The sequence below is a fragment of the Hypanus sabinus genome, chromosome 11, assembly GCF_030144855.1.
Source record: "Hypanus sabinus isolate sHypSab1 chromosome 11, sHypSab1.hap1, whole genome shotgun sequence".
NCBI classification, from domain to species: Eukaryota; Metazoa; Chordata; class Chondrichthyes; order Myliobatiformes; family Dasyatidae; genus Hypanus; species Hypanus sabinus.
The window spans coordinates 64,415,816-64,438,282 of NC_082716.1; the positions used below are offsets into that span (position 1 = coordinate 64,415,816).

Consider the following 22,467-nt stretch of genomic DNA (forward strand, 5'->3'; position numbering starts at 1 on the left):
TCAAAACTAAAGAAAAAGGCATATGCCCTGAGAGGGACAGACTGTCTTCACACTCTTAGGCAAATATGAAAATAACACGACATTTGAATTGTCAATCTATTTCAATAGTTATCGAACTTCACTGTACTCACAAGTTAATCTAGAACAGAAATCAATTTATATGACAAAAGAGCTGATTACCAAAATAATACAATGCACATGACTTAGACTTGACCGAGTCAAAGGTTTGCACTTCTGGCCTTAGTACAAGAATCTTTCAACAGGTATTCAAGGACAAGCCCTCTATAAACAAATGCTGCATTATCAGTGTGCCATCCATTAATAAAGTTGATGCTATTTGATGATTTTTTTGAGTAAATAACATGGAGGAGATTTTACTTTTGAGATACAGAGCAGAATAGGCCCTTCAAACTGAGTCACGCAGCAATCCCCGATTTAATCTTAGTCTAAGAGCAGGATAATCTACGATGACCAATTAACCTACCGACTGATAGGTCTTTGGATGGTGGGAGGAAACTGGAGCACCCAGAGGAAACCATCGCGGTCACAGGGAGAATGTACAAACTCCTTAAAGGCAGCGGCAGGAACTGAATCTAGGTACTATAAAGCGTTGTGCTAACCACTACGCTATCATGCTGCAAACATGTAATATAGTCTTTTTGGTAAGGTGTTTGGCAAGGTCCTGCATGGAGGTGAATAAAAGAGAGCCCATGGACAAAGAATGGGTGACACAGTAATGCAACGGTTCGCATGACACTATTAAGAGTTCAGAGTTCAATTCAGGTGCTGTTCTGTAAGGAATCTCTGTAGGTCCTCCCTGTGGAATGTGTGGGTTTTCTCCTGGTCCTCCAGTTTCCTCCCACAGTCCAAATTCGTACGGGTAGGTTAACTGGTCACTGTAAATTGTCTCGTGTTTAGGTTAGGATTAAATCAGGGTCGTTGGCGGATGGCATGGCTTGAAGGGCAGGGAGGGCCTACTCTGCACTGTATCACTAAATAAATAAAAGAAATAAAAATGTACCACTGAATCCAGCACAGAGTTACTCAGCAAACAGTCTCCTATGTCGCAAGCTCCAATGATTATATTTGAAAGCAAGGCCAATCACCCCTCACCTTTACCTAAACTCATCTGGTACACTGACCTGTACTTAGGCCTTAACCAACAGCTCCAAACCACACTAGTGCATCATTTAATTTATCAACAGAAATAGTTTTCTGTACGCAAGTTGGTGATTGGCAAAATTAGAAAGTATTTTGTTGATATACAGGTAGTATACTGAAATTATGAAATGCTTGACATCAGTTTTAATTTACTGTTTCCAGCTTGCTAATCAATTTCAACTTGCTGTAAACTCACAAGCTTCGTTGTTTGTGCTCTGATTTAAAGCTCCTCCCCTCCATTCCCCTCCCATCCCTCAGATGTCACTTCATTCTTTGATGCATGATTCTGTTCTGACATAAGAACAAAAGAAATAGGAGAGGGGTAGGCCATCTGGCCTGTCGAGCCTGCTCCACCATTCAATAAGATCATGGCTGATCTGACCACGGACTCATCTCTACCCACCTGCTTTTTCCCCTTAACCCTTAATTCCCCGTCACTTTTTACTGTGTTATTTAACCATCATCACTTCAGCTTCCAACATTGCTAGTGCCTGAAGCTGCACATAGGAAATCAGCAGGCTGTAATCCAAGTTTTCTTGTAAGCATTCTCCTATAAGTACGGTACTGGTTCAATGTTCTCCTTTCCTAGATTGTTTAAGAGAAGGGATATTATTGACTAATTTCCATGTGGCATACGTCAAAGCAGCGACAGGGTATTGCTAAAGAATTTGATCATTGATCAGAAGAGGCAAAAATGAAATCAGGATATTTTTCAAAATATAAAAATGGAGCTCTTCTTCCCTCCTGCAGAAAATTATTCAACAGCAACTACCTTTTACATTAACAAAAAGAAAACTGTGGTGAAAGACTCACAAAAGGCAGCATAATATGGAAACTTAAGTCTTTGTTTCTAATACGACACTGTTGGAAGGCCCGGTAACTCTGAAATGTCAGTTTTCTAAATGAAGGGAGCTTAGGGAAAACAAATCAAAAATAATCTTTACCATAAACCAAACAGTTGCCTCATGGGGCAAGTTCTTTTTATTGCAATTTAGATGGTGTGTAATCTTTTACTAACTTTTTATTTAATCCAGGTCAATCAACCTGTTCTGCAATTACCTCATTTGATGGACGTTAGGGACTGAGCACAGACTGCTGGTGCTTTCAATTCCTGGCAACAATATTGCAGTGGCATTGGTCACTAGGCAAGTTTGTCAGGTTTAGCTTCTGACAACACAATTTTCCTACAGTTTCCAAAAAAAATACAGCCAGTGTGATTGTTGCAGAGGATTTCTTGCTGATGGGTATTAAATAACTCAAAGCATTCTCATTTATAAATGCTGCTCAATATTGACTTAAGTACATTTTCTATTGTATGGAGAAACAATGAGTTCAATTGAAACAGTGTAGGAACTAACCAGGCTATTAATATTAATTATGACTTAGTTGTAATAAGTAACTGACCACCAAAGCTATATTGAAAACTGCGTTTAGAGAGTCCTAATGAGGGTAAAGAAGGTGCTGCAGTTTCATATTAACATTTCATTTCAGTTGTTGAATACTTAGGACGTTTTTTTAAATAAGGGCTCGCCTCTGGAATCCAAACTTAAGCAGGTAAGGTACATGACTACTTGAGTAAAAGCAAGTAAACGATAAATCATTTCTGGGAGAGAAGATTTAGATTATATAGCCTTCGATTGTGTTTTGAAAATCAAGACCATACCTGATCTGCAACTCTACTGGCTATTGGGACTGTATTGGTTCCCTTTCTGTTTACCCCGTATACCTTGACTTTAGATACAACACTGAGTCATATCGACCGCACAAGTTCTCTGATGACTCAGCAATAGTTGGGTGTATAAAGGGAAGATGGGAAGATGAGTCTAGGCCCCTGATGGAGGACTTCATCAAATGCTGCAAGCTGAATCATCTGCAGCTCAACATCAGTAAGACAAAGGAGATGGTGATGGACAAGAGCAATTCAAATAACCACACGTTACAAAAGTGGTGTGCAGAACAGCATCTGAATGCACAACTCATCAAACCTTGCAGCTGATGAGCTACAGCAGCCAAAGACCAGGATTATACCTCAGTGACCACTTGTTAAGGTACAGGAGGTACAAATAAAGTGACCAATGGGCGTATATGCTTGCTGGCGTCAGTAGTAACTTTGTATTGCAATTCACTGTTCACTCAATTTTCCTTTTCCTCATACCGCTTTTGCAAAAAAATTAATTTGATGTTTTAAATATGCTCCTACAGGCAAACATTATGCTCATTAATATATTTGCCTTTTAGTCTGATTTAATTATAAAGTTTGAGAGAAGATTCATTTGTCTCATGGTCACCGTTTTCTTGATGTCCTTTTACTCCACTCCCTGCCTCATTGTTTCTTTGCTCCTCCTCTCCACAAGTTCTCAGTTACTCTATTTCTCCTTTCCAGAATCTACTCCTTTGTACTTTTCTCTATTCTCTGACTCTTGCTGAATATGCCAACTGGAGAATAATTCAAGAAATAAAAATATCATTTGTTCTTTTGCATGTTTTAAGCAACTCATCAGCGCAAATCCCCAGTTGAATTTTGAAAGCCACAAAACGATTAGGAACAGCAAACATAACCCATATTCTTACCATGCCAATTAAAAGACCATAAGACGTAGGAGTAGAATTAGGCCATTTGGCCCATCGAGTCTTCTCCACCATGGCTGATCCTCTCCCCACCCCTCAGCTCCACTCCCCAGCCTTCTCCCTGAAACTTTTGATGCCATGTCCAATCAATAACCTATTGAGCTCTGCCTTAAATATACCCACTGACCTGGCCTTCACAGCTGCCTGTGATAGTAAATTCAACAAATTCACCACCCTCTGGCTAAAGAAATTTCTCTGCATCTCTATTTTAAATGGATGCCCCTCTATCCTGAGGCTGTGCCCTCTTCACAGACTCCCCACCATGGGAAACATCCTTTCACATCTACTCTGACTAGGCCTTTTGACATTTTAAAAGTTTCAATGAGATCCCCCTCATCTTTCTAAATTCCAGCAAGTACAGATCCAGAGCTATCAAGCATTCCTCGTATAACCCTTTCATTCCCGGGAACTTCCTCTGAACCCTCTCCATTGCCAGCACACCTTTTCTTAGATGAGGAGCCCAGAACTGCTCACAATACTCAAGGTCAGGCCTCATCCAGGCCTTATAAAGCCTCAGCATCACATCCTCCCTCTCGTATACTAGACCTCATGAAATGAATGCCACCTCTGTGCATTCTCCTCATTTGTTGGGTGGAGGAACAACGGAGTCAATTTCACACAGAAACATGCCCACCACCCCATCTTTCTGGGAGGTGCTGCATCTCTTCCTCTATTAAAATGCATTAGACACCTGCTGAATCTCCTTTCTACAGCTATAAAATCATTGGCAATTGGCTGTTATTTAGCAGGTATGGAAGGCAGCATAATTACCTATTAAGTGCCTGCATTTTGAGTCCTTCTTCAATGCTGTGGCTCAGAGCCTGCTGGTTATGGTGCTTGCTGATACGAGCCAGCACCCTTTCCTGATGGGCCTCATACTCATCTCGACTGGGATAGATTTTGCTGATCAAAGCATCAAAATTTGGATCTGGCCGCAGTGACCTCTTGGAGACCAGTTTTTTCCTGCAGGTCGGGCACTCTTTGTTCCTTATATAAAAAAAAGTTGGAATTATTCAGTATGACTAGGTACATTAAAATAAAACATTCAGACTAGAATCATAATTAACAGATACTTTCTCATGCACAGTTGTGGGCTGGGTGTGTGAGGCTCTTTGCATTCATGGGTAGCTAGATCAGGTGGTGCCGTGGGGCACAGAAAATGGTGACCAGTGAGGCAGTCTGGTGGAACAAAATGAGAAGCTGAAGGGGATGAAATACTGGAAAGATGACAACAAGAAAGGAAGCATCCACAATACAGCAGGTCAAGCAGCATCTTTGGAAGCAGAGAGGACGTGTTGACTTTTCAGGATGAGCTTCTCCAGTGGGACTGGAGGGGGAAAGAGAAAAGATGGCTTGTATATGAAAGTGCGGGGTAGGGGTGGGACGGGCAGGTTAAGGGTTGGTTACCTGAAGTTGGAAAGTTCAATATTCCTTTCCTCCTCTGACTAGACCTCCCAGGTTCTCTCTTTCTTCTCCTTTACCACCCACCTCCATCACTCCTTCACCTGGCTCCATCTGCCCATCACTGCCCTCCCCCACCTCCTGGTTCCATCCATCACCTACCAGCTCCTGTCCCACCTCTCCACTATTTCTCCAAACCAGGAAAGCAGTTCCGATGATGGTAACAAGGGCCTCCATGAGCTGTCCAGTGAGTGTCAGGGAGGCAAGGGAAGAAGCTGTTGGTATATCTGAGAGTCAAACTGCAGTCTGTAAACTGGAAGGTCAGGGTTCTAAAGGGTTAGTGGGACAGAATACCCAAGAGGGGAGAAATTAAAGAAAACTTAGCAAGAAGTTACACACAACAGCTTGCATAGGCATTATTTGGCTACAATGCCCTGGAACAGAGTCTGGATGTCCAGAGTTACCTAAGAAATTTTAAAAGGAATTGACAATTCAATTATTTCAATTCACTGGGACCTCTCCAAAGTCAATGAAGTTTAGGAACACTCCAACTAACATATCTACTACTAATGCAGCCACTGCTTTTTAAGAACAGGGCACATCAGCATTCAGTTCCATTTGTTTGCCTGAGACCTCAGCTTGAATGGTAATCGGTACTTTAAATTCTTCTCTTCCTTCCAGATCTACCACATTATTGGGATGAGTTAGTCTCTTCCATCATGAATAGTTAAAAACTTTTTGTTTGGGGTCTCTGTCAGTTCCTTCACATCCCTGCCACTCCCACTGTCAGTCATCAGTTTTCTATCCCAGCACTAACACAATGTTCCCTCTAACTTGTAAGGACTGATGTGCACAAACATCATACAATGACATGGCACATAATGACGATGAAGAGGTGCTGAGGGCAAGAGCAGATCTGCCATGATCTTACTCAATGGCGAAGCGAGTTCAAGGGCCATATGGTCTACACATGCTCCTCTTTCTACTGTTCTAATAAGGCTCATTGAGTCCACTGCAAACAACTGAGTTGTGTACTACAAATATAGTTTAATAATAAAATAAACCTTTGCAAAATGACAATATATCAATCTTCCTTCTCTGGAGAAACCTTTACCATCTGATCATTAATTAAAACAACCTAAGAAATAGGGGCAGCAGTTGGCCACATGGCCTCTGTAATCCATTCCTCAGTTCAAAACTACCACAGCTAATTTGATTTTGTCCTCACCCTGCCATTCCCATTGTTTGACTTTCCTACAGACCCAAAATCTGTGTGTGTGTGTGTGTGTGTGTGTGTGTGTGTGTATATATATATATAACACACACACACACACACACTATTCTAAAGAATCAACTCCTCAGCACTTTGAGCTCAATAAATAACCCTTAATGCTGAAATTAATTAATCCCATCTCATTCTACCTGACCAGGTCTAAAATAACCCACTGCCTTACTTTTTTCCCCAAAATGTATTGGTCTAAACAAAAACTGTCCTGAATGCAGTCCGAATTCTTCCAAGGCTACCTTTGATTTGTTTTGTCAGTTTGTCTTCAATAATTATTATTCACTCATAATTACTGAAATTACTTTATTTCCTGACCTGTACTCTATTCTGTAGTACAGCTGTTGTTAGGGACCTCTAGACTACTCCCAGCAATTACATCTTTTCCCTGCTATTTTCACAGCTCCACCCAAACTGATTTAACATCTTGCTCTTCCAAGCTAAAATAATTTTCCACTACAGTACTGATGTCATTCTGTATTAGAGCCAAGCTGCTGCACCTGCTTTTCTGTTCTGTTGATCAGAATTCAACTGCCCTTTAGGTTCTCATTTAAAATTTAGAGCAAACCTCTAAAGAGAGGAAAAACATACCAATCAATTACCTTCCTGTATTTTTATGATGACATTTTTTAACTCACACAAATTAAAAAGTTATTATTTCTCAAGCTGTTGATTCAACCTTGATTTAGAATATAAACACTTCGCCCTTCTCCACCCCTTTTTCATTATACTCCACAGAAACCCGACGGTGGAATAATACTGATTGACTGATTGGAATGTACAGGAAGCATCAGCGAGCACTCATTTAAATTCAGATTACGGAGAAAATCAGAAACAAATCCAAAGCTTGCAGGGTGGCGATGCGAGTCAGGGCCCAGAGGCTGTGACCCAATTCCTGCAGCTGTGCTGCTGTACCAAGCCAATTAGCAAAAGCCCATTTGTTCTCCAAAAAGAGAGGAGTGGTCCCACCCGACTTGCAGTTGACCGTTAAAGGATGGGTTGGCTTAGGTCTGGTAGCATGTTTCTGAGCAAAAGAGGAAGTGAACAGCATTACAAAATAAAATCAAATTAGATAAAATCTAAATGTTATCAAGGGAAACAAAAGGCAGCTATTACTTTTCATTATGAAATCTAAAGTTGCAAGGATTATACTTAAAATAACATGTGCAGTATTTGGTGGTAAAGGTTTCTACTATGCAGTGTCAGTAAAATATTGTTTTATTTTTTGGAGAAAATGGAGCCCATGTTTCCTGTCAAATTTCTTACAAAACAAAAGGCTGATCACCTGTTGTTTGCCTGTTCTCATTCTGACACTGGTGAAAAGCCAGCGGTGTACTGAGGAAATGCTCATTCAGCTGTTCCTCACTGGTGCACCCACAGCGAATTTAACCAGAAGTCTGCATACGCAAATCAAATATGACCAAGCACTTTGGGTTTTCATGTTAAACACAAAAACAACCCAATTTTTAAATAATTGTAGACAAAGTCAGGGGAGGAAATGTCTTATCCATGTTATTACGTACCCACTCCTGAGGGCAGTAACAATACAGTCAGCACAGAAACGATGGAGACACTCTTTGGTTGTCATAGTGTTCTTCAGCATGTCTAGGCAGATTGGACACATCAGCTCACTGTGGAGACTTCTTGGTGACACTGCAATCTCCATTCCATCTGTGATTGCCTCCTGTAAATCACAAAGTTCAAAGTTCATCAAGCAGCCACATAAATGGCTGTAAGTCACATCTTCCTAGATGAAGTGATCAACACCTCTGGTGCATTGTGAAGTGATTTTTTTAAAAAGTCAAAGAACTGCTCATTATCTCTGGATCACTTTGAATCTAACCTCAGCTACCATCACCATTAATAATGGGAGAGCTTCACTGGTTTTCAGGCACTTAGTAGGTAGAGTTCTACAGAAGCCAAGCACAATAGCAGAACAGCAAGGTGAGAAGGAAGATAAAGAGGCAGGTTTAGTCCTACCCTAAAGCATTCATTGCCCATCTGAAGAAGACTTTCACAATTTAGAGTGTGGCACTATGGGTGATTGTCAAAGAGAAGAAATTTGTTGCAGAATGGTTACAAAATGATTTATAAAACAACTGAAATTGTGTTCTCCATGTGCAAGCAAAGGATTTTTCAAGCACGTTCATGATATCTTCACTTAAAATTGAAATCAAATCTCAGCATGTTAATTAACAGCCATGTTATGAAAGAAATTATTAATGCTTAACTTTGCAAGAATAGTATCTAATATTTAAATTATCTCTAAGATACAAAAGATAACACCACATTTTCATATCTTCATTTTAAAAGCAACATAATGGCCCAGAGGGTCCTGGTTTGTTCCTGCCAAAAGAAAAGATTCCCTCTGCTCAGACATAAAACTACCTTCCTGACCAAAATGCGAGATCCCATTGCAGCATGTATAGCTGACGATTTTAGGCTTCACAGTGCAGCTTTGCGTTTCTTAAAGAGGCTTTTAAAAACGCATTAAGATCCTGTCTTTGCAGTAGGCAGTTTATTAACCAGAGAATCTGGATATTTCCCCCGATGACACAGTCTAATGAAGTCAGGATATTTTATAAGGATGATCAAGCAATTTGAAAGCAATGCAAAAAAAAAACTAACTGAACTCCGAAGCTCTAAGAACAAGAAAATCTAACCTATATTGTGGACAATGAAGGATCTAATGAAAACAAGGAACTGATTAACCATTAATAAGAAAGTCCTGGAGAAGTTACTGAGCTTGAAATCTGATTAATGTCAAGGCCTAATGATGTATATTCGGAGATTTTAATGATGTGACATCAGAACCCAGCCCAAATCCCGTGAATTTGAGGATAATAAGCATGACCCCACTACTAGAGAAAACGGAACAAATTGTCTCAACAACAGTTTGGGGAAAAACAAACCTACAAAGAAATATATAAACAGAACCTCATAGAAATGAATTGTGCAGATTTCTGAAAAGTAAATTATATTTGTCTACTCTACTACAATTCTTGAGGACACAACTATTAGAATAGATATGTGAGAACCAATGGATTTTCAAAGTGTTTTGATGAATTCCCACACAGGAGTTGGTCAACAAGATAAACGCTAGCAGAATTGGGATAATATACTGAATGAGAACTATTTATCAGAGGACACAAAAAGGAATAAATCGCCTTTTCAGGTTGGCAAACCGTGGTTCATGGATCAATGCTTGACCTCAGTTGCTCTTCATCGATATTAACAACTTTGCTGAGGGGGTGGGGGTGGCAGAAACATCATATTTCCAAGTTTGCGGATAACATTCAATTGGGTATATTCACAAGTGTAGAAAGCTCACAGAAGTGTTTTTGGGGACATGGAGACTGAGCAAGTAGGTGAGAACATGGCCGATATATATACCAATGTGGGCATTCACTGTGGTACGTCCTGACAAAGGGTCTCGGCCCAAAACACAGACAGTGCTTCTTCCTATAGATGCTGCCTGGACTGCCAGCATTTTGTGTGTGTTGCTATTCTCTGTGGTAGATGACTTTGCGCACAACAGGTTTTTTTTAAATGGGATGAAATTGGGTCATGTTGATATTCAAAGACACCTGGGTGTGTTTATACCAAACTCACTGAAGGCAGACGCAGTATGTAATTTGGACAAATTATATAATAACCTTTATGGTGCGAGGGATAGACTACAGGATCAAGGAAATCTTGCTGCAAGTTGTACAAGGTCTTGATGAAACCATAAATGGAGTTGTGCACAATCATGAGCTTCCTTTCCCAAGAAAGATTGCTGCCTAGAAGGTATGCAGCAAAAATGCACTCGACTAACTCCAGCCATGGCGGTTTGAGGAGTTGACAAATTGGGACTAAAATTTAAAAGAATCAGAGGAAATCTCAATGAAACTCACAAAACCCGTGAAGGGACTGATAGACCCAATTGAGGAATGGTATTTCCCCTGAATGAAGAAGCAGGGATCAGGAGGGTTTTTCGGAATGCAATGAAGAAAACTTTCCTAACTTAGAGAGGGTGGATTCTATAAGCTCATCTGCTGTGGATACTTAATCAATCAAGTCCTGATGAAGGGTCTCAACCCAAAACAATCTCTCTGCCTCTACAAATGCTGTCGGACCCTCTGAGTTCTTCCAGCAATTTACTTTGTCCCGTGTTATAGCATCTGCATACTCTTCTGCGCAGAATTAGCATCTTCTTCGAACAGAATTCAGTAGATTTCTTGGATATTTTGACAGTGCTGGAAAGCAGTACAAAGGTGGAAGTCTATACAGTCAGCATTCTGACTGGCTGTCTCACCGCTCGGTACCAATGCACAGGATGTGCTAAGCTAGGGTTGTGGGCTTGGGCAGCTTCATCATGGGCCCAAGCCCCTTCCCACCTTCAAAGACATCTGCAGGCTTTTTGAGGCACTGTCTATCTTTGAGGACATTCAGTGCCTGAGGCGTGCCCTCTTCTCACTGCTACATCAGGGAGAAGGTACGAGAGCCCAAAGACCCAAACTCAATGATACGCAATCAGCTTCTTTTCCATTGTCATCAGATTTCTGAATAGTTCACGAATGCCACCTTGATGTTTCTTTTTACTTACACTATTATTTTGTAACTCATTGTAATTTTGTGATTGTATTGTACTGCAGCTGCAAAGCAACAAATTTCACATCATATAAGACAGCAATAATAAATCTCATTCTGAACCTGAACGTGATCAGCCACCATCGCAGTGAAAGTATTAAGGGGGAGTTGATCCATCCCTGCTCCTATTTCATATAGTAATTTGAGAATAATAATCAGGTTTCACATCACCTGTATATGATGTGAAATTTGTTAACATTACAGCAACAGTACAATGAAATACATAAATATAGAGAAAAAACTGAATTACAGTAAGTACATATATGTCTAATAAATAGTTAAGTTAAAATAAGTAGTGCAAGCAAATAAAACCAGAAATTAAAAACCCATGTTCATGGGTTCAATATCCATTTAGAAACAGGGAAGAAGCTATTCCTGAACCTCTGAGTGTGTGCCTTCATGCTTCTGTACCTCCTTCTCTACAGTAACAACGAGAAGGCCTGTCCTGGGTGGCGGGGACCTTAATAATGGATGCCCCCTTCCTAAGGCACCACTCATTGAAGACGTCTAGGATATAATGGAGCCAATACCCATGATGGAACTGACTAATCACAAATTTCTGCAGCTTAGTTCAATCCTGTGCAGTAGCCCTCCCCAGCCAGTCAGAATACTGCACTTGTAGAAGTTTGAGCATTTTAGTTGACAAACCAAATCTCCTCAAATTCCGAATGAAGTACAGCCCCCATCTTGCCTTCTTTATAGCGGCATCAGAACGTTGCGTCCAGATAATTTGTTTTGAGTAAACAAAATGAAATACTGGAAATTTTGGAAATCTGAAATATAAATAACAAATCTTGGAAATACTCAGCAGGTCAACTTACACCAAATGCAAGAGAGATTAATATTGTGGGTCAAGAACTTTTTACTCGAATCACAAAATTTGCATGTTGGCAAATTTTAAAGGAACACTTTAATGTTCAGTTCATATAAGAACACTTTCATATTCAGGTGAGCGAAAAGCCACTCACCTGGATTTCTAACCCCAGAATTCTTTCTTTAGAATCGGTGCTTTACATACTGAGTATTCCTTCTTTTATTTTCTAATAATCTTTAAATTCCAAATTTAGTGTGTTTATCCTCCCTTTCTTTTAAACGTTTCTTTGTTGCCAAGTCTGGTCAAGGGCATGTCTACAAGACCCAGTGTCTTTGAGCAGCTTCCAGGAACTGTGCAACACCCACCAAGGTGATCCCCGCAATTAAAATACAGCAGCGTAATAGTTAGCACAATGCTTTGCAGTACCAGCGTTCATTTCACGTTGCTGTAGGGAGTTTGTACGTTCGCTCCTTGGGGTTCCTCTGGGTGCTCCGGTTTCCTCCCACAGTCCAAAGACATACTGTTTGATAGGTTAATTAGTTATTGCAAACTGTCCCATGATTTGGCTAGGGTTAAATCGGCGTGGGGGGAGGGGAGGGATGCTTAAATAAAATGGGCTGCTATGCAACACTTTCCCTCCGGACACCACATTAAATATCATGAATTCTAAAGCTCATTCATGTGTCATGCTAAAAGATGGCTATTTTCTGTATATTCCATTCCCTAAACAGTTAACTCATGCTATTCCTCCAATAAAATTTGAAAGAATATTGATGAGTTACTGTATGGTCACAAGAGATGCCAAAATCATAAAAGGCTGTGAAGCCCCAGAAGTTCAGCCCAACCACGGCACAAGACACTTATTCCCAATCCCAAACAACTTCCATCCTTACTTTACCCGAGGAACACCAAATTCCTACCTTGCCACATCAATCCAACTCTTCATATAATTAGATGACATCTTGTAGTTCTACTAAGTGTTATTCTCTCCAGTCAAATTTAATCAGCGATCCTCCTGTGGATCAATTCCCTGTTCCTGTGTGATTTGACTCTTAAGCAATTCAGAATGAGTGAACAAACCAGTATGCCAGCAACTGGGCACCACTGATACAACAGCAATTTACCTCGTTTCCAGGCCAAAGTTTACTTGACTGATAACTGCAATTAGACTGAATATAGTTCATTAATTGTTCCAAAATCCTTTTCTGACAGCATCTATAAAATAACAAATGAGGATAACTTTAGCTTCCTAATTAGCTAAGAAAAACCTGGTTTGTAAATACAGTAAGTCAGATCTGTTAAATTGAACAACAGCAGGTAGGAACCTCCACTTAGATTTTGTCCTGACAAGGCTCTGAAAAATTGCCCCTCTTAAAAAATGCAATCTGCCATGGAGCTAGAAAATGTAAATGCTGTGTTTCTTTCTATGTCATAAAACATTTTGAAATGGGTTAGAATGCACTGTATGTGTGCATATAATCAAAATAAAAATCAGTTCCTTAGTGCACTATACAAGAACTGAATTCTTTCTTTGGTCCCAGTTAACTGCCTGCTTTACACATAATAACAGAACCATTTCTTCTTCCACCTTTCAGAAATGGGAGAAGCACAAATGGAAGTGAAGAAACTACATTGTCACATTTTGTAAGAAGTAATATTGTTACATGCACAGCTAAGGGTCACACCATCAAAAGACTGTTGAGCAATAAAGATGAATTCCAGTTGAAGGAGACAAAAGGAGAGGTTGGATGTTGAACCTTCAAGAATATCCAGAACAGAATCGGTCATCCGTGACAAACACCATGCTTCTTCCATTACAATGTCAGGGTGAATTCTGGAGTTGGGTACATAGCAAACCTTAACTTCAGCAACCAATCTATAGACCTGAACGTGGATTGTAGATTGTAGCCCTGGACAACAGTTTTCTGGAGCTGTGGATGCCTGTTGATCGAAAACCAGACAATGCTGATTAACATTCATTTTGGGTGTGTGGAGTGTGTGTGCAAAGAAGGAGGTGTGAAAATTATATGCAATTCTAAAGGAAGATTGTAGGTACATTCTAACTATAGCATTGTCCTGTCACCTTTGAACCTCAGCATGTAAAATGTCATGTAATATTGGGTCAAATAGGCCTCTTCCTCCAAGAGTGTCTCATTTTGTTGAATAAAACACTTTTGTATCCACTAGCTTCAGTGACTTTGTTCACAATAAAACAAGCCCAAGTTAAAAAAAATATATATTTAATGATTCCTGATCTTCAAATCCATTGCAGTACTTGAATTACAATAGCTGAATTACTTCATCTTTCATCCTTTCAAAGAGTATCCATAAAATTATCACAGAGCCCAATCATTCTAAAATCATACCAACTATTCCCATGATACAAATGTTATTTACATTACTCATAGAAAGTGGTGACATTTTTATTTCACGAAGATTGTCATGTTATTTAGTGTATAATTGCTCAGGTTCACTTTAAACATCACTAAACATTACCATCCAACACTGCTTAAGTTGTAGAATTTACAACCATATCAGCCAAAACATCACAAATACATTCATTTAATTAACTGGATTACATTCCATCAACCCAATCCCAGCAATTTTGTGGATTATTTAATCTGTTTAGCTTTGGAATACTAACTTCATTTTCTACTTGTGCATCTGGAGTGTAGCCCCTCTCATAATGTCTGTGATTTATCCAACATCTCACTGCAACAAATATTTGTGGATAACATATTCAATATAAATGATGCAAGACAATTGTTTGCAATTGCTTTAATATTTAAATAATAATCTGTCAATTATTCTGCTTGCCTTTAGTAACCTACAATAATGGTTTTTGTTTTACAAAATATAAATGCGAATGTGACAATGAAATAGAAAAACTGTATAGCAGATCATTTGTACATTACAACTACCAGAAAGGTAGATGAGTGAGACCCACACTGCAAGCACGATTTATGACCTAAAGAGCCTTTCTATGAGGAAAACTCATTCCGTGCCTTCATGGATTTAGATTTTGCCAGGTCATCAACCAAACTATTAATTTTGTTTCTATCCCTACATACACTGACTAACCTGCTGGATTTTTCAGGAATTTTCTTTCTCTAAATTCAGATTTTTGCCAGATCTCTTGTGATAGGAGCATTCTTCGTTATCATTAAGTTCACCGCTGCTGGCGCTTGACCCAGTTGTCTCTTCTGGGACGAGCTTCTGCTTCTCTTAGATCATTAATTCCTTACCTTTTTCTATCGGGCTGCTGCTTCTTTTTCCATGTCCAAGCCCCAATCAGAGAGAAAGGAGAGAGGATGAGGAATGCAAAAATGACAGATTCAAATAAAACCGAAAACTGAAAAAGGGCAGGCAGAGAAGAATAACAAATATAGTTAGGTTGCAGACAGGGAAAATTGATTTGCACAGCACAAATAGGAAAAAATATAAGGCAGAAGCAGAAGAAAAAGAGAAGACAAAAACCAAGGGAAATTGAAATAGACTAAAGGGAATGTGGAAACAATAAAGACTAAACGATTCAGAAGGGGGAGGAGTAGAAAGTGCAAAGAGACAACCACAGTTAGTCAGAAAAGTGAGGAAGAGAATAGGTAAAGTCAGAATGATGTAGAAAAATGTGGTAAAAGTTTAGAACAGATATTTTTCTCTAACTTACCCAAATCAATATCAGAGATTGTTATTTCTGAAGGGAAGCACCAATTATTTTAAATAATTTTTTTTTCAGGAGTGATGATATTTATCATACTATATTGTAAAGGGTTAATTTTTGTGCTAATTGAACGCCTTACCACCACTGTGAGCTTGAATGTAACAGGACTGGCTGCAGGAGATTTGATTACAACCATAGGAACAGCATGAAACTTAGTTGAACACAGGGGTGGTGACAAGTGATTCACTGATTTGAGATGGTGTTATGTTGCAGTCCATATCAATGGAAAGGGGATAAAAGTAGAGTGGTCAGGGGACTTGCGGGTAGTTTTTCCAAGGCTTTACTGATGGGCTGGTCGTGAACGGCACTGTGAAATGAGTGGGAGCTGTGCTCTAGTGAGAGGGGCCCATACACACCTAGTTATGTATTTTAATGCTTGCTCTGTTCTGTCCTAATAAATGTAGCTATGTAGATAATTGGTGTTTGTGCTTTTCTGTCCCATCATGTCGGATCTGAGAGCCTTTTTTTTATATAAACACAATGTATACATATACTTAAAGTTGATGCAATATGATCAAAACACAAGCATGTTACTTCAAAAATAAATGTGTAATATATAGTATTTATATTTATTATTAAACTAAAGCTTTCATGAACTGAGATACTGTTACTGCTCAGACAGAGTACAGATCCTTCAGGCCAGTGAATTAGTCCCTCTACATACTATACAGGTTAGATGTAGGTGAGCAAAGATCATGGGCAGTGGGTCCCTAAACTTCTGTCAGCTCAACCCAACTCCCAAAACTGGTGCACTTGTTTATATAGCTGCAGTAGAATGGCCAGTGTTTAGTGAAAACCAACATTCAAACATTGGAGGCCACATAAATTTAAGCATGTGGCTCTGATCTTGCCAGTTTCCCAAAGGTGCTATTGACTTTACATTGATTCAGAATTCCCATCTTGAATAGGTAGAAACAAAAATGTCTAAAGATTATTCTTAGAGAAAGAGCCAGTGCATTTCAACTACAATGCAAAGTTAATGACCCCGCAACAACGTATGTAAATATGATATTACCTGTGGTGTTCGTTGTAGTTCATACAAACTGAGCTCCCATGTTTTGCTGAGAGGCTGGGTTCCATTGGTCTGCACAATTTGTGCCATCACTGTAAGAAACAATTAAATAACATGAAAACTGAAAGTTTTACTCATCAGTGCTTTGTTATCCCACTTTCTCAAATCCCTCCTCCAAACAGAACACTTCAATATAAATGAAAACTAAGGTGCAAATGCTGCAAATCTGAAATAAAAACAGAAAACGTTGGAAATACTCAGAAGATCAGGCAGCATCTGAGGAAAGAGAAATGATTAACATTTCCAGTTCAGAACAGATGAAGTGTCTGATGTAGGACCTTGGACCTGAAATGTTAATCATTTCTCCTTCCACAGATGCTGCTTGATCTGCTCAGCTTTTCCCCAGTCTTTTCTGGTAAATCTGGGGATGATACCAAAATTGGTGGAGTCGTGGGTAGTGTAGACTGTTGTTCAAGTTGAAAACTGGATCTTGATCAACTGAGAAAGGATTGGCAAATGAAGTTCAACTCAGACAGGTGCAAAGCAATGCACCTTAAAAAGTTAAACTAGGACAGGAGTTACACAGAAAGCAGCAGAGCCCTGGGAGACTTATGGGGGCAAGTACATAGTTCTTTTTGTGGCAACAAAATGCTGAAGGCAGCATATGGTATACTTGGCATCAAGCACTGACTGAGCATAAGCATTTGGACATCATGTTACATCTGCACAGGGTGTTGGTGAGACCACTCCTGGAATATTATGTGCAGTTCTGGTTATCATACTATAGGAAGAATGTGGCTAAGTTAGAGAAGGTGCAGAAAAGATTCATAAGGATGTCGCTGGACAGGAGACTTGATTCATAAGGGGAGTCTGGCACCATTCTCTCTAGCGTGAAGGAGGTCGAGGGGGTGACCTTATCGATGGTCTTCATGATTTTATAAAGGAGGGTGGTCAGTCTTTTCCCCAGCTAGTCCAAGACTAGATGATCATAAAGACAAGAGATTCTGCAAACATTGGAAGTCTTGAGCAACAAAAACTAAATGCTGGAGGTTCTCGGCAAGTCAGACAGCATTTGTAGAGGGAAATAAACAGTCAACATTACAAACCAAAACCCTTCATCAGGACTGAAAAGGAAGTGGACGGAAGCCAGAATAAGGTGGGTGGAGGGGAAGCAGCACAAGCCCACAGCTGATAGGTGGGACCAAATGAGGAAGAAGGTGGGTGGGTGGAGGAGTGGAAATGAAATAAGAAGCTGGGTGGTGATAGGTGGAAGAACTAAAGGGCTGAAGAAGGAGGAATCTGATAGGAGAGCACAGTGTTCAAAACAGAAGGAGGAGGGCCTCCAAAAAGGAAGAGATGGGCAGGCCAGAAGAGCAGGAACCAAAATGGGGAATGGAAAATGGGGAGGAGGAAGAAATTATTCCCTCCATAAATGCTGCCTGACTTGTGGAGCTCCCCCACATTTTGTGTGCAAGGCTAGAGAGGGTGTGGGTTTAAGATGAAGAGAAGGATTTAAAGGGGACCTGAAAGACAAGTGGGTATGTGGACCAATCTGCCAGCAGAAGTGGAAGTGGTAGAGGTGGGTGCATTTATAATGTGTAAAATACATTTGACTGGTTTGTGGGTGAGAAAGGATGTGGGTCAAATGTAGGAAATGGCACTCGCTCAAGAAGGTGCTTAGGAACAGCAAAGGTGAGTTGGGCTGAAGAGGACTACTTGCAACACTTAAATCAACAAAGCAGTTATTGTTGTTTCATGAAATACATTGAATTAAATGAGAACAGATTGGTAAACCATCATTTTCCCGACAGGTATCAAGCCACATTCATGGTAGTCTCTGGTGCCTATCCAAATGTATTAACATACAAACAGATGAAGTCCCCATTTTCTGTAGACACAACCCCACAAATTATGTCAAGTTTCCCCACAAGATTAATTAAGAATGTTTTACTAAGTGCATTCACTCTCTCAAAAGCCAAATATCCTCATGATTAAAGGATTATTTTACTACAAAACAAATACACCTCATCACCTTCCCAAGTTGCAAAAGTTTTTCCTTTTGGGATTGGTGAAGATTTAGCTGCCCTTGGACAATTATTCACAAATATTTAGATTCATATCATGTATTTGCGATGGAACAAACTGAAAGAGCTAATTAAGAAAAGTGCCATAACATACATTTTGTGAAATCTCATATTCAGACAGATCAAATATTTGTTCATTGATAAGTGTCCACAAAGCAATTTTTCTTTTTTATCCCCCAAGAATTTTCTATTTTTTTTAAAGAACCAAAAAGTTTATTTGACCACAGTAGCCTTTCCATTCACACACATATCAATAAGGGGAAAGGAAAGCCATTTGGCCACATATCAGCTCTGTCATACCACACAGCCCTCATTGCTGGGGGAAACACTCCATTCAATGCAGACTGGCATTTCCATTGTATTCTGGATAATAGACTATCTGACTGTCAGGCCGCAGTTTGTGCGGCTTCAGAGCTGTGTGTCAGACATGGCTGTAAGCAGCGCTGGGGCCCCACAGGGACTGTATTGGCTCCCTTCCTGTTTGCCCTGTATACCTCGGACTTTAGATGCAACACTGAGTCACCTGCAGAAATTCTCTGATGACTTAGCAATAGTTGGGTGTATAAAGGGAGGACAGATGGATGAATACAGGGCCCTGGCGGACGACTTTATCAAATGGTGTAAGATGAATCATCTACAGCTCAACATTAGTAAGACAAAGGAGATGGTGATGGACTAGGAAGACCAAGCCTGCATTGCTCCCTGATACTGTTGACAGTGAGGACCTACAATTAGCTGGGAGTGGACCTGGATGACAGACTTGAGTGGAGCACCAACACAGAGGCTGTGTACACAAAGGACCAGAGTTGACTGAGGAGACTGAGGTCCTTTGGTGTATACAGGCCTCTCCTTCACATGTTCTACAAGTCTGTTGTCACCAGTACAATCTTCTATGCGGTGGGGTGCTGGGGCAATGCTCAGTAAGATTAGAAAGGCTGGCTTTGTTACTGGAGTCAAACTGAACACACTGGAGGCTGTGGTAGAACAAGGGACCCTATGGAAAATCCTAGCAATTCTGGACAACATTTCTCACCCTCTGCATGCCACCTTGGCTGAACAGAGGAGCACTTTTAGTAAAAGACTAAAACAACTGTGCTGCTCCAAAGAGCACTATATAAGGTCATTCTTACCTTCAGCCATTAGGCCCAATATTGAGTCAACCTATAGCTGGGGAAGTGATGACCCCCTCCTGTTAGACTGTTTGAGGTAACTTATATTTTTTATCCTTTCTACTTCTCTTCTAATATTTATACCTGTGCACTTGTAATGCTACTGTGACACTGATTTCTTTTGGTGTCAATAAAGCAGCTAATCTATCCATCTATCATTCAAAAGGTTCATAGCTGATCATTTTCCTTACACTCAGCTACACTTTCTTGTACTAATTTCATAGCCCTTTATTTTATTAATCTTCATCTTGAACATATTCAACAGCTGAGCTTCTTATTCTTGAATGGAGACCTCAAGTTCACTACTGTCTGGGTGAAGAAATTCTTCTGCACCTCAAGTCTAAATGGGGAAAATCCTTATTCTGAAATCTACGCAAGGCCCTTTGAGAAAGCTGCATGTTTGAGCAATTTCTCATCCCTCTGAGAGAATAGGTCAAATCTGTTTATTCTCTTCTCAATACAGGAAAGCAGCCACCCCAGAAACAAACTAACCAATTTTCACTGCCACAAGTCTATCCAAAGTTGGGAGACCAGATCTGTATGCAATATTCCAGGTGTAGTCTTTCAAGAGGGCCACAGCCTTGCTCTGGTTTAGATGCTTGTGTGCCTCAATGACCCGGAGAACTAAGTTGGCTGGAGTCAGGACATTGTGCTTTTGCTCTTGGTGAGGTCACCGATGCCGAACAGGTCAAAGGGTAGAGGTTAGACTAAGAGTGGGTCCACTAATCCTCCAGGTCAGGGATTCAACTCAAGACTAACAACCCTGATTGGTGAAACAAAAATGTTACGGAAACAGTAACGGAGAATCCTTCTACATTTGAGTGCGATGGTATTCCTGAGTCTCCACCCGGATCTCGCATCACTGACTGTAGTGAAAACCGAGCTACCGATACAATGAAGGAAGCCTTGAACACCACCAGAGATGGAGGACCATTGTTGCCCTAAATGCCAGCAGCATTAGGGGCGTAGAGAGATTCCAGATGCAGTGTCACCAGTATCCTTTATAGTTACAGTAATATGTCTTTACTCTTGAATTCAAATCTTCTTGTACTAAAGAGCAAAAATCAAAACAATCACCATCAATAGTTTTTCATCTATGCTTAATTATGACATCTTCCAAAGATTTGTTCTTTCTCCCTACTTATTCTCTCATCTGAAACACGGAACCTGTCCCCAGACGTCATATTTAATTTCTACTATTTATCTCAAAACTCCATTGCCTCTAAACTATCTCTGATGTCAAGTAACTGATGACCAGAAATTTCCACCTTCTAAATGCTAGCATGATTGATCCCACATGAAGCATGGTTCAGGTAGCAACAAGCTAACCAAACATCAACTCTATCCAGTTTCTGACAGTCATATGACACTAAACCCAGCTATTACATCCAATGAATGAGTTTAGGTATGCAAAGTTTTGGTAATTAACTACAGCTTGATGGAAACACAGGCCATTTTACTAAGAATGTGACATGGTAGCACTTGGTCAGGTTAGATTTATGCTAATTTTAAATATATGTGACTGGGACACAAGGATGTAATTTTTTTTTTAAAACATCATCTGACTACCACATCAGAGACTCAATGATCTTCAAAGCTCATGTTTTCATTTGATTTCATAGTATCTAACACATTTGTCCTTTTAATGTAGAAAATGGATTAACCAATCAATGACATCCAGGCCACAAGAAACCTTGGGAAAGGGCCAAGAAGGACACACCACTCAGCACTTCCGGCTGAAGACACACACTCACTTCAGAATAATTTCCAACATGTGCCAATGTGGCGCCCTGCTGCCCGAGACTGTATTCCTTACTTTGCCTGGATATCCACCGCTATTCTTGGCTGAACATATACTGGGTGACAGATTTTGATCAGATATATTGGTTGCATGATCATTTAGGTATCCATAACCTTCTACTTCCTTTGTGTTCAATATGTAGCGTTGCATCTTCACCCAGGCTTACGAGCCAAGCTTGGTGCAGCTGCTGCTCCAAAACAACTTTCACCCTTATTATTTATATTTGATAGTTTTCTCTAGGAGTCGAGACATAAAGATCTGACTCAGTCAAGGACATAATAAATACACATTTCTAAATTGCCTGTTTTATTTATTTGCAATCAATATGTCTCTTCAGAGTTTTAATCTTCTGTCTGTTACAGATTAATACCTTGATGTGATCTGCTCTTAACCAGGCAACTTAATATTACTTCACAGCAAATAAAGTTTAGAAACACAATGATATTGATTCAGCTTGATGAAAGAAAGTTGAAACAGCATAGAAACAGAATTATTAGATTAACAAACATGAGAATGACTGAAGCTTCAAATGAGACTTGTTTGTCAAAAGACACTGTTGTGTGAATAACACATGCAACAAAAAGTAACATTCCAATAATATTTTTTTAAAAATCAAATCCAACATAGTTCCTTTTCATAAATCACCATGTTCATTTTCTCTGAGTTTTGAGTTTTGCCAGTCTGAGGAAAAAAAAGCCTCCACTATTTTTCATAACATGTATCAATGGTCTTCTTTCCCTGATTCACTGACTCTCCCGCACT

General features: G+C 39.9%; 1 protein-coding gene across 4 annotated transcripts in view; it reads right to left on the bottom strand.

Moving 5' to 3' along the window:
* The window catches only part of LOC132402040 (E3 ubiquitin-protein ligase RING2), a 54,747-nt gene that overhangs the window by 12,712 nt on the left and 19,568 nt on the right, over positions 1-22,467 (bottom strand). For 2 of the 4 annotated variants that reach the window (XM_059984523.1, XM_059984524.1), the window contains exons 2-5: positions 16,655-16,743; positions 13,043-13,133; positions 7,996-8,156; positions 4,561-4,776 (exon numbers count right to left, since the gene is read on the bottom strand). In XM_059984523.1, coding sequence (XP_059840506.1) covers positions 4,561-4,776; positions 7,996-8,156; positions 13,043-13,133; positions 16,655-16,719 — 533 coding nt within the window. In that variant the 5' untranslated portion in view covers positions 16,720-16,743. The remainder of the gene's footprint in view (positions 1-4,560; positions 4,777-7,995; positions 8,157-13,042; positions 13,134-16,654; positions 16,744-22,467) is intronic. The other 2 variants (XM_059984522.1, XM_059984525.1) reach the window with 1 other exon arrangement.